The 13,428-nt window shown below is 41.3% G+C and overlaps 1 protein-coding gene across 1 annotated transcript in view; it reads left to right on the forward strand.

Moving 5' to 3' along the window:
* gjc1 (gap junction protein gamma 1) overlaps positions 1–13,215 on the forward strand; it is a 44,469-nt gene extending 31,254 nt beyond the window's left edge. Inside the window, exon 2 of the mRNA XM_042392966.1 lies at positions 10,267–13,215. Within this exon, the coding sequence (XP_042248900.1) occupies positions 10,321–11,778 (1,458 nt within the window). The 5' untranslated portion in view covers positions 10,267–10,320 and the 3' untranslated portion in view covers positions 11,779–13,215. The remainder of the gene's footprint in view (positions 1–10,266) is intronic.
* The last annotated feature ends 213 nt before the right edge of the window (positions 13,216–13,428 follow it).

A 13,428-nucleotide genomic window follows, 5' to 3' on the forward strand; every position in this document is an offset into this window, starting at 1 on the left:
GCTATATCACCTTGTGTCTGAAACAAGCTGTGACACAACCAGGGAGTTGTTTTGTTTTATGTCAGTGGAAAATGAAAGTAATAAATCATCTCTACCCGCTTTGTTGGCTGAGTCTGCAAAGATGAGCTCAACTGTGGCATAAACAAAGACTTTCTTTGTGTTTTACAGTATGTGTATTTAAAGTTTGAACATAGGGGGCATACCGAGAACTGAACAGGGGACTTCCTGATGTGCAGTGAAAGACTCACAACCCCTGCAATATAGAAAAAGGCTTTTAGTATGAGTGCAGTACTACTTACATCACTGTATGGTAATAAATGTATGTTCACAAGGCCAACTTAACTTTACCTCAGTTTTCTTTTTTTCCATGATAGTTTGGATAAATAATTATCATCATCATAGTCAATATAATTATCAACACCATCCTCACATTGAGCACGGTTGTCTATAAATGTCAGTATAACTGAGGAAAAAGCTCCATAAAACTACACACATCAAAGGAGATGAGGATTGTCATGGTTATTACTGTACGAAGATGACATATCCCCACTCCAAAAAAACCATCTCTCTACATATCAACATCACATTTATTAAAATAAATCAAAAATTGTGAGAGCTGTACGTCCGAGAAGAAAAAAACAGAAGCTGTAGACTTTGAGCGACATGATATGAATTTAAAGAGGATTTATGCCCTCTGATTTCTCAGCGTATGATCTGTGAAATTTGGCGATAGCAATTGGCTCGCTCAGAAGAAAAAAGATAAGAAAAGAGGCTGAGATAGCGTGCAGTCCTAATTTGTGCAACCACCACTGGTGAGTGGATTTGGACAATATCAAACGAACATCTTTTATTGTTCATAGCGCTGCATGATTATGACTTTATGAGAGGACATGAGGAGGGGAAACAGAGTGATGGAGTGAGGAGGGCATGAGGAGGCTCAAAGTGATGGAGAGGATTATGACCAAGTGCTCATATTTCTGCAAGCAGAAACTACTGTATGTGTGGTTGACATAAAGTATTTAACTCAAGAATGCCCAGGGTTTTTTTGCTGAATATTTGGATATTTTCCAACCTCTATCCAACAGTGTCCTTTCATGACTTTTCTATTAACTTTCTGTGTGGACTTGTGTTGTTAGTTTTTTTTAGTTTGCAGCTTGTTTGTCCTTGTTTGTCTCTTACAGCCCAAATTCACTGGCATTCATAGCATGTATGTTGATCATCAGTTAGTGGTAATACTTTGACACATTAGACTCCTAGTTAAGATGACTAGTAGGCTTTATTTCAAGCCAGTTCATGATCAATACTGTAAGTATAGCTTGACTGTTACTGGATTTTTGAGGTCAATACGGAAAATTGAGTTTTAAAAAATCTATTATCAGTATATATAGTATTTTTTAAGGGATCAAAAATAACAGTGACAATGCTGATGAAGCATGCAGTACAGCTCAGGCTGATGGGAATGTCATTAGTTTTGCAGGTACTCGGTCATAAACTAAACTATGGAACAAAGTAAAACTGACTGGATTTTGGTACAAATTGAAAAGTCAGTAGATTAAGAAAAGTGATTTCAATTCATCCTGAGAGAGATATCATTGTCTAGCAGATATTATGGCAATACATCCCATAGTTGTCAAGATATTTCACTAAAAACTGCAGGAGGAAAAGTCAGGGGATCACCGAAGTAATTAGGATACATCGTCTGGGAACCATGAATGTCTATAAAAGAATTCATGGCAATTCATCCAACAGTAAACAAGAGATCCACTGATATTTAGCACATGTAAGAGTACATTTTGTTTGAAAGGAGTACAGTGGTTGAGATATTTCAGTGTGGACTGTTGGACTATCAACAGACTGACATTGTCATTTGTTAAGTGCTCTCTGGTGGGCAAACTTCTAAACTACTGCAAACACAGAGATATACTTGTGATAAACTTATATCAGCCTACATATTTAACTGCAAATGTTTCTGCAATTAAAACCATATTTTCACCCCATTGATTCTTGTTGTAAATGGTTGCAAAACATAAAAATTTTAGGAGGCTTTACCTCTGTTTATGCTGGTAGAACAGTTTTTGTGCTTCAAAGTTAAACACAATGTAAAATACAGAATAGAGGCCATCAGAGGCTAGAATAATCTTTTCAGTGATGTTCTTATTTCAAAATGTTATGTGTAGCACCTTTAAATTCACAATCTAAGATGTGTGGTAACGGTGTTCAAAAACACAAAGGCCAGATTTATAATTGCTACTCTTACCCCTTCCTGAAAGCCTCGTCCTGTCCTGCTCCTCACCGGTGGCCAGAGGTCTCAAAAAATCAATGAGGTGAATATCATTTACCTCCAAAAACATGTACTTCCCCTCCAAAACTGACAGACAAGTCTGACAGCCTCAGAATTTCCCCTCCCTTTGCCCCTCCAAGGGGGTATTAAAATCCCACCACCTCCTCCTCCCTCATCCCCATCATCATCACACATGCAAACAGACATACACCCATCCCCACCCCCAACCATGACCCAGTTTGGAGGGGATGAGGGGGTAAGTGAGGACCATTGTGAGTACCACAGGGAGAGAGGCAAGATGCTCTGCCTCCCTCATTCCTCTCCCTTTCAGGAAGAGCTCACACTTGGTTAAGCACACACACTGTGGCTCTCCATGAGAGAACGGCTACGGAGCCGCGTGTTTTTTGTTTTGAGTTTTTTTGTTGTCGGGATGCCGTCGTTGATTTAAGGTCAGGGCTGTTTGGTGTCAGCCGAGGTTAAGGAGTATGTAAAGGAGGCTGAGTGTGACGGGGAGACAGATAAAGGGATGAGGGGCCTCAGGTTGAGAGACAAAGGACACAGTACCTGGCATCTGACAGAGAAGGAGTAGAGTGAGTATGCTGCTTCATCACTTTACTTTGCTACTTGTGTTTCGTCTGTATGTGTTTGTTGTCTTGTATTTATTCACTTGACAGTGACTTTGAGTGATAACAAAGTAATTAATCTTTCATCTGTAACTAATAAGGAAGCCAAACCTCAGACCTTTTGATCAAAGGACAGATATTTACAAGATCTGGTGACAATGTCTTCCTGAACTTGTTCAAACTCTTTTGGAGAACTTATATTGCTAATGCTTAAAAAAAAAAGTGTGTATTTATCTTTCGGATGAAGCTGAATAAAAGACACAGATGCACACAGAGAGGCTGCTGCTGCCTCAGAGATTATTTCCTGTAACATATGGGGCTGGTTTACCGTTGCGTTTCTCCCCCTCGGACACTGTTAATGAGGGAATTTTCATTTTCCCACAAATACACAGGGAGAAATGCTCCTTCAGAACACGTCTCCCCCCCCTGAAAAATACAGCAGAATAGCTCATTCATCTATCTCACCAAAGACTTCCTCGTCTCAAGATCCTCTCACAGGCTGGGGTTCACATATGGCCACACAACAAAATTTATCCCACACTAGTGAGGTTTTCTTGTTCCTTTATGTCTTCCGCTACACGTTTTATGAGAAAGAGGCCCAAATTGGGGTGCACTGTTTACTCAACCCTTTGGAATTTAAAGTTTATTTGTGTTTCATGGCTGCATGCATTGAGCACTCTGCAAGTCAGTTTCATTTCTGTGTTTGTGTGTGTCTGTGTAAATACATGCACCAGCACCATACAATCTAGTAGAGATTAGTCTATGAAATTGATGTGATTACCAGCGCTGATAACCTTCTGTGGGTAAACTCAACTCAGTGGAAAGTCACTCTTGGCATGCATGCTTTTAATCACTTCAGGGACTCTTTTGAAGAAAGTTGCCACTCAGAAAAAAGCAGACAACCAGAAAATGTTGATAAGATTTCCATTTTTAGCTATGCTGGATTTTTTTTTTTCCTTTGGTGATATGAATATCTCTGAGTGCCTAACAAAGAAGCTTATCCCGTCGCTTTAGAGTAGAAGGGAAACCACAATATAAGAAACCCCCTGTGCTTTTTAAGCCGAACATTTGCCAGCAGTCGGTCTTCAACAGTGCTGTTATAGTGGTTATCTGGTGACCTTTTTATGACTTACATGTTGGTTTTATGTGGGGTCTCTCACCATCAAAACAGCCACTATTTAACCCACAATGGATGACAATCCAGGGAGTTATCATGGACAGATGTCTGGCCAACTACTGTGTGAGCAGATTAGTTTGATCTGTGCAACCTGTGCAGGACAAGGTGGAGGCTCAGAAGGGCATCAGTGAAGCCTGGGGATACTGCTGGCAGACCAGAGGGAGAGTCGACCGTGGCAATGACCCTCAAACAAGGACAGACAGAAGAACATCAGCTCTAACGAAACACGCACAGAGATCTCAGTCATTCCTCTTATAGCTCTCTGATTCACTTATTATGTTTGTTGTTTCTGGTGGGAAATTAACTTTATTGAGATAAAGCTCTTCCATGTATCTTCTGTTGGCTTGGGGTTATCCTGATGTGAAAATATATTAATTCATTATAATTATTAATAATTCTTTTGATGGCAATAGTTTAAAAGAGGCTCATAGACTATTGGCAGCATATGGCTCTTACACAATAGACGTCATTGTCTCTGAATTTTCATCTCATGCCAATTAATTATTAGCTACATTGTTCATTTTTTTTGGAATAAAGGTACTTCTTTTATTAAGTGCTTAAGCTACAAAGCCAGCATATTAAATCTCTGCTCACACTGCAGCACTTTGTTGTCAGCAGCAAGGACAGCTTCAAACTCCGCCACCGCCAATTTGGGATTGTCTTGGATTGGCCTGGATCCCCACTGATTTTTTTTGTAAAATATAGAGATGACTCTCTCACACAGATTGAACCGTGTTTCTGAAGCAAGCAGCATAATTAGCCTTTCTCTCCAGAATATCTGTCCTCTTTTTCTCACCACCTCTCCTCTCCGACTTTGCAGTAAAAAACTGTTGAATAGTTTTTAGTTTTAGCAATTTATCAAAACCTTTTTCTACGTGAACACAGCAGATTTGAGTTACAAAGTGTAAAGTTTACATCGTGACAGCAGGTAAACAGCCTGTCACTGAATTTCTGTTTTTATTCTCTGTTCTCTGTTATTTTATTTCAAATATGCACATATAGATTTATAATTTTTCTTTAATTAAATCTGACGTGCCAGTCCAAAGCCCCCCCCAAAAGAACAACAAATGATTTAAAATGAGTGATTGGCATCTTTTTTTTTTGCACATTTGACAAAAATGATCCTACAGCTAATCCTGGTGATACGATTGCAGAGCAAGAATACATTTATTTTGGCTTTCCAGTGCCATGCTTAATTATATATATTTTATATATATTAAAAAGTGTAGCAGCAGGGAAGCAAAATGGTAAATAAATACAGTAATAGGTGGCTATTTGGCATTACCACTACAGAAAAATATGAAAAAAACAAACCATAACCTTCATCCCTGTTACCATAACAAAAAAAAACTGAAAGTGGAGTACACAGCACACAGCAAAAAAACAACCTGCAGCACTGAAATTGCTGCACAAATAAACATGAACATACACTGAATTAATAATTTTTTAAAAAATGAATCTACAGGAAAATTTTATGATAGCATGTATAATTGTATAAGAATGTGGGAATCTATTACTTACTTACTTTGGATATTTCCTGATCTTTACTATTGAAGGCTGAAGGGCATAATATAAGGGGGAGGCTTAGTGCCGTTATGATGAGGAGAAACAATCTTTTTTCTAGTAAGAGACTCTAGAGAAAGATAAATCTAACCAGTCATTAAAAATTGCAGACAAACCACAGAAAGTATCACATAAATCACATAAAAGTGTAAAGTAAAAATGAGGAGTGTTTCAAAGGCAGAACTCCAGCAGCAGATCAGCAGGATCAGGGGCCAATTCAATTTTGGCTGAAAAAAATGCTGACGGTTTCTTGTATTAGATCTGCCTCGAGATCTTTATCACTTTGAAAACAGTCAAATAAATCTAATGGATTATTAGCATTGGGATAAAGGAGAGCACGTTTACCCCAGACCTGTACTGACATGCATGCGGCTGCTGTATCTGTCCACGTGTGTGCTTGTCTATGAATGAGTACTGCGTGAGAAAAGGACAAAGAGAGACAAATAATATTCATGAAGATGAAATTGATCCAATAACTGAACACTATCTGCATCAGCTTTAAACATATTAACGACACAATAAATTTAGAAAATCAAATTATGTACAATAATAGTTTCATAGAGCAGTTAAATATGTTTCTTTTGTCTGTACATGTTAATACGCTTCACTTGATTAAAGTTCAACCACAGGCTAATAAATCCATTACCCTCACATACACTCATTAGAGCTTTTTCTACCATTTACAGTACGTTCATTAGCCAGACTGCCCTTGGCCTGCGTCTATTAATATGTATGTGGCTTTGTGTGTGTTTATACATGTATCTACATATATCAAAGCCTAGCAGGGATATGCAATATGTAGACAAACAGAGAAGGAGCAAGAGTTTTTTATAAATTCTGAACTCCCCCTTATTAAGAAGGTGGTTTACTAAAAAAAATATGAATTAGTTTATTAACAGTCCAGCAAAGAGAGACCAAGAAAAAGCTTTTTCCCTCAGGCCATCATGGAGGTGACCTCTGACCTTGTTATCATCCATGACCTTGTCTAGCATTGTCCTCCGTGAATCCTTCGCATTGCCCTGCACATTTGCATTTTATTGTACGGCTTGCCTTAAAACTGATACAGTAGGTACATTTTACATTTTTATATGATGAAATTGCTCAGTTTACCAATACAACAGGCCATTATACACTAGAGTATTTTCATATGTATATTTCATATAGTTTGAATTTTACTTTATTATTATTCTTTATTGCACACTAGTGTTTTAGCACAGCCTTAAGGGTATGCTACACTGCATTTCATTACACTTATTTAATGAGCATGTGACAAATAAAACCTTTGAATCTTTAATATTTCTTAACCTCAAAAAACTTTAACAAACTACAAGACACCATTAAACATCTAAAACGAGATGACGAGATATCTTCTGGTTACACATACACAAAACATTGGTTATATATACACCTACACGTGTTTATGTGCAAAATTTCAAATATATTGTGCTCCACATAGCATACATGCCACAAGCTTAAAGTTTATCCTGATATCTTTATCTCCCAAGTTAGTATTTGTTGACAGAAACCATTCCCTGGCACACCTGTTACATACCTTCACCTGTTGCTGCAAAGAACTCCCCTATATGATGCATACAGTTACAACGCATCTCCCTGTTGCGCAATAACAACTCTCATCCACCTGCAGTTGTGCCCTGCACAGGTCGGGGTTTGTCCCATGATTGGCTCATTCCCCTGGTGTCCCTCCCAAGCCCGGGGCCCTCCAGCTTGAGCGCCGTGTCCACATGATGAGTCACTATAGTGAATAAGGAGCGCCTCAGCTAACCCCAGTGCTGTGGTCCTCATAGTCATGCTGCTTTTGCATACAGGAACATTATGGCTTTACATGGAATACTTCTTGAGACGGATGCACGTATGTGTGTGTGTGTGTGTGCCAGTCTGTGAGTCTGGATGTGAATCTCTGTGGATCCTGAGGGATGGGAGCCGGTGATTGAGGGGATCCCTCCAGTGATGGCAATTGTAATTTTATCTGTCTGTTTGAGTCTGCATGAGAAGTCGTGATGTGGAGAGTTCGCCCCTCAGGTCCTGACCTTTTTGACCTATGACCTTGTGCTATTCTGGTAGGGCTTTAGGCTATGTCATGGATTCAAAAGTATCAGAGAGACCCGCAATTACACAGTCATGACCTTTTGGACTTGTGGCTATTGAGCCACTGATCCTGAATGTGACTTCCTTTCAAAGCTCAATAGTAGTCTCCTATTATGTCAAATAACAGAGGAATTACACTGGATTTGTTTCCTTTTCTCACTTTGGAACCAAAATCCTGTGTGTTTCTTGATGTTTTCACGTGTGACATGATTTCCACCAATTTGCTGTTCATTGTTTATCTCAGAGTAACAGACAGAAAGCCTGCCTGCTGTGGCTGTGTGGTGCTATTCAGGAGGCTGACTCATCCTGGTAACTTAATGCACAGAGTCAGCTTCTTACCCCTAACTGCCCCACTAGCTCACACAGACATAAATTGGATGAGAAAGCAAAATGCCAGGTTATATGTAGTTAAGGTAGCAGGAGTATAAAGTCCAGGCAGCTGCATGCCTGGGCTGGAGCGTCTCTCCTGGTCAGGAGGGTGTACGACAGTTCCTGGTAAACAAACTACCAAACAACTTTATAGAGGAAGAACAAGGTTTTATTTACATATCTCTGTATCTTGTGAATTTGCAAGGACTGTTTCTGGACTGTGAACACCCAAAATATGACTCTTTTGAAAACTATTTGACTCAAAGATTAAACAAAATTCTTGTTGCACAGTGAAACATTGTACAAACCCAGAGAACTTTATTTGAAATTCTTGTGGAGACCCCAAATATATCAAACATGTCAGACAAAACTTTTTCCATGTAACGGTGCAGGCTTAAGAAAAGACGGAGACTTTTAATAAATGTCTTAATTTGAATGCAGTAGAGTAGAGAGAGTGCAGATCCACTGGTGATCCATCTTCAACATTATAAATATTCAGAAAGTCAAGTAAGTTCTCCAAAAAGAAAGCATAGATCATAGAAAATACAACATAGAAAAGGCATGTATAGTATGTAGGAGAGGTAGAAAAACTCAAAACAGAAATTAAAGCAGTTTAACCTTTCCATTGGACTGTTTGTCTGTGAATGAATCTCGATATTATTAGTGAAAGGACAGGAGGAGTAAGAGTTATGTAAAGAAATACAATGATGCAATGCGGGAAAAGTCAGACAGACACTGATATGACTCTGTGTGTTTGTGGCAGCTTCTTACTCCACTCCGGCCATGTGCTGTGTATTCATACATGTCGGTCACAGCCGCTCACAGTTTGCATTCTCAACACAAGGACTCAACCGCATAGTCTGATCGCAGGATTGGACACAGTTCAGGCCTCTTACTGTATGTCGGTAATACGCGTACTGGAGTGTGCATGTACTGTACATACAGAGGATTCCTGACATCTACCTCCTGTGTCCCAGCTCCCAGTCCTTATATGGTCAGAATGATCAATACCCGACACATGTTTCATCGCAAGCCTTCTTCATAACATTTCCACCCTCTCTGCTCCAACTGGAGACACAAAACAGAGGGCTGGGAACTCCTACTCGTCTCCTTCAGTTAAATTTTCCCTCTCGCTGCAGCTCCAGCTCTAGCTTCGACTAAGCTCTCGACCTGCTTGGTAAGGATATCGTCCCTGGAAGCCCTTTAAACCGAACCTAAGCTAGTATTCATGGTTGGATTTTCCTCTCAGTCTAGCTGACAATAAGCCATGCACTATTGCGGCTTCATAAGGGGGAGAGATCTGTGGAGGTGTCATATTCATCCCCCAAAGCCGCCCTGAGGGACAGCAGTGTTTGGGTTCAGCTCCACTGCCTGAGCTAATGTGGGTCTGCTGTCTAACTCCCCGCTCCAACGGTTTGTGCCCGGCCACCTGCTGATTCTGCTGGTTTGGATGGACTGCCTGGAGCCCAGACCTAACCTACATAGGCAACATGTCCCTCTTCCTAAAATGTGCTCAAATGCACACACACATGCATACGAGCACACACAGACACAGCACAGCACAATGCCATTTACCTCCCAACCAGAACAAACCAGTGAAGTTAATACAATCCCGAAACTGCACCTCACACAGAAGAAGGCTCACTAAGAGGATTTATTTCTTCAAAAAGAGATAGGCTGTTAAATAATATGTGTGTGTATTTGGTGATAGCAAATTCCCTATTTGGATTATTTCGTTGCCTTCTCAGTGCTGCTTGATGGTATTTTTTAATACCGATATCCTCTTTCCACCCTGTTTGGTCTTCTAATTCCATAAAAAACCAGAACTTGACAGCACCCTCCCCATGGCACTGAGCTCTGAACTCTATGTGTGTGTATTTATACTGCAAGAAGCAACAGATCAAATGAAGGAGATATTGATTGCCTGAGCTCAGAGAGGAACACTCAGTTTAATTAAGTCAATTATTATGTCACCCCTTTTCACAATTTGCAGCTGAAATTGCAGAAAAATTCTGAGAAATCCTACTAGTTGCTTTGATCAAATTTTGAAATGTTTTATAGATTTTAGTAGAAGCATTTATTGTGAACTCATACTGTCTTCTTATCTCCCTTTGTCTTCTCCTTTCTTCCCTCTATTCTTTCTCCAGAGTCTGTGAGCAGGTGAGAGAGGGACACTGTCTGCCCCACTGTCCAGCGACACCATGAGCTGGAGCTTCCTCACGCGGCTGCTGGAGGAGATCCACAACCACTCCACCTTCGTGGGGAAGCTGTGGCTCACCGTGCTCATCGTCTTCCGCATCGTTCTCACTGCCGTTGGGGGAGAATCCATCTACTACGATGAACAGAGCAAGTTTGTCTGTAATTCGGGCCAGCCAGGTTGCGAGAATGTCTGCTACGACGCCTTCGCCCCTCTATCTCACGTCCGCTTCTGGGTCTTCCAGATCATCTTGGTGGCAATGCCTTCTCTCATGTACATGGGGTATGCTGTCAACAAGATTGCACGATTAGATGAAGCCAAAGGGGGAGCTGGTTCTGCTGCTGTTAGAACAGGAGGAGGGGGCTACACACACAGGAAGCCCAGGAAAATCTGCTTTGGAGCGCGCCAGCACCGGGGCATCGAGGAGACTGAGGAGGACCAGGAGGATGATCCCATGATCTATGAGGTGCCAGAGATTGAACCTCCAAAAAGGCCACGAGATCCACTGCAACCCGCACCCAGACCCAAAGTCCGCCATGACGGCCGCAAGCGTATCCAAGATGAGGGGCTGATGCGGGTCTACGTCTTGCAGCTGGTGACTCGCACAGTGCTGGAAGCAGGGTTCCTTGCAGGCCAGTATCTGCTGTATGGGTTTCGTGTGATGCCAGTGTTTGTGTGCTCGGGTAAACCTTGTCCCCACAGTGTTGACTGCTTTGTGTCAAGGCCTACAGAGAAGACCATCTTCCTGCGCATCATGTATGGTGTCACCGTCCTCTGCCTCATGCTCAATATTTGGGAGATGCTCCATTTGGGGATTGGTACCATCTGTGACATTCTTCGCCGTCGGCGCTGCCCACCTCAAGAGGACGAGTACCAGTTGGGCTTGCTGGGCACCACCGGGGGTGTGGAGGGCTCAGTAGGGGGACCAGGGCCGGAAGCAGGTTCTGAGGGAGGAGTGGGTGGAGATGGGGCTGCCGATTATGTTGGCTACCCTTTCTCATGGAACACCCCATCCGCTCCACCAGGCTACAACATTGTGGTAAAGCCAGAGCAGATGCCCTACACAGACCTTAGCAACGCAAAGATGGCATGCAAGCAGAACCGGGCAAACATTGCCCAAGAGGAGCAGCAGCAGTTTGGTAGCAATGAGGATAATTTTCCTACTGGAGGGGAGGCCCGTGTGGCTCTGAACAAAGACATGATTCAGCAAGCTCATGAGCAACTGGAGGCCGCCATTCAGGCCTACAGTCAGCAGCACCGGGCAGAGGAGCAGCTTGGGGACAACCAGGACGACAAGCCCCAAAGTAACATCATCCAGGCTCAACCGCAGCCACAGACGCAGACTCAGAAGGAGCGTAAGCATAGACTCAAGCATGGGAAAGGAGGCAGCAGTGGAGGAGGCAGCAGCAGCAACAGCAGCAGCAGCAAATCAGGAGAGGGAAAGCCCTCTGTATGGATTTAAACACAGAAATAGTGACATATATTAAAACCATGTATATATTAAGGATTGGATGACAAGCTGTTGCAGTCTTTCTTGGATACTTAAACACCACTGTGCCTTAAAGAATCCTGCAAGCTGGAGAAGATGTGTTTTTGTGTACTGAGGTGTGTAAAAAAAAAAAACGTGATGTTGCAGCTGACAATTTGTTTTGTCTGGGCTATCACTGTCAAACTTGAAACATCACACCAACACAAACTGTATTAGGCTACAGTCATTTTCATGTCTCGTTCTCCTCAAGTCCTAAAGCAGATCATTGACCTCTGTTGTCTTCCTGTTCATCCTTTCTTAGGGATTTGAGCTTTGGAAAATTACTGAATGATAATGAGTTCTGTTGCAAATCAGATTGATCCCAGATTTGGCTTAGCTCTTTTTCTGGCCGCTCCTCTGCAAAGACACTGACTCCATTAATACATTGGCATCCTAATTCTTCGGACATCAAAATACAATGACATCAAGTACCATCATAATGCAAAGGCAATGGGATGCCATGTCATCACTATGCCCTGGCAAACTAAAGCAGTGACTTCATATTGTAATGACGTCATTACAACATAAATGCAATAAAATGAAACAACATAATTCAATGGCAGCGCCTAAAGCAGTGACTTTTTAATGCAGTGAGAGGATCACCTTCCTGAAGGCAGTGTCCTGTCAGTCATGTTCTGTGTCTGCTTTCTCTCCAGAGTCAGTAACAGTCTTATGTTGCTGTGACTTTGCATTTGACCGTGTGTTTGTATATGTTCAGTGTGTGTATTTTGAAACCAGTGCTACACCAGCTGCTGCTCAGGAACTGATGAGTACAGCAGTTGGGCTTTTTATCCAGTCCACATCTGAGATTTCCTGAAAGAAAATGTTCATTTTACACAAGGTGCATAAGCAATCCAGTTTTTTATAACTTCTCAGTTTCTCTCTGGCTCTTTATGGCTGTTGAACAAGGCGCTCAGTTCTCCACTAGTGTTTCCATCTGCCTTGTAGTTGACTGCCCTCTGGTGGTATCTTCCATGATGCTTCCTGTATACGGGAGTAGATATCAGTTGCCAACGCTACCTGCATCCAGCAACACCTTAACCAGTTGTAATGTTCCTTTTCTATTGACAAGCCTTGTGTCAGTCAAGTCTTCCCAGCAGTACAAGTTCAGTGTTAGATGCACAAGGCTGCAATATCACCATGCGTTATGGAAAAGGTTTAAAGCCATTACTATAATATAGTGAGACCAAACACTGTTTGTGTGATGCAAGTGTCAGTGCCAAGATTTTACACTAGGCTGCTATGAGGCCTGGTTGTTTGTAGCTTTGGAATACTGTGGCCATGCTACTCCAATCATGGAAAAATGCCTACGTAAGACCAACCCTTTTTATAAGAGTCACTTCTTTTTTGTATTACAGTATGTGTATTGCTTTTTGGAACAGGATTTAAAATACCAAACTCCTAAATGGAGCCAGTGTTTTATATGAAAACACCCTTTTTTTCAATAAAGGTTTTGTAAAATAAAATACAAAGAAAAAAAGTTCTTTTAAAAATGAATTAGTTGTATGGGTATTTATGGTTATTGTGTTTTTAATTGCCTTCCAATTGTAAAAAATGTGAAATATGACATAATATATTTTTATA

This window comes from Thunnus maccoyii, chromosome 18, assembly GCF_910596095.1.
Source record: "Thunnus maccoyii chromosome 18, fThuMac1.1, whole genome shotgun sequence".
Lineage (NCBI taxonomy): Eukaryota > Metazoa > Chordata > Actinopteri > Scombriformes > Scombridae > Thunnus > Thunnus maccoyii.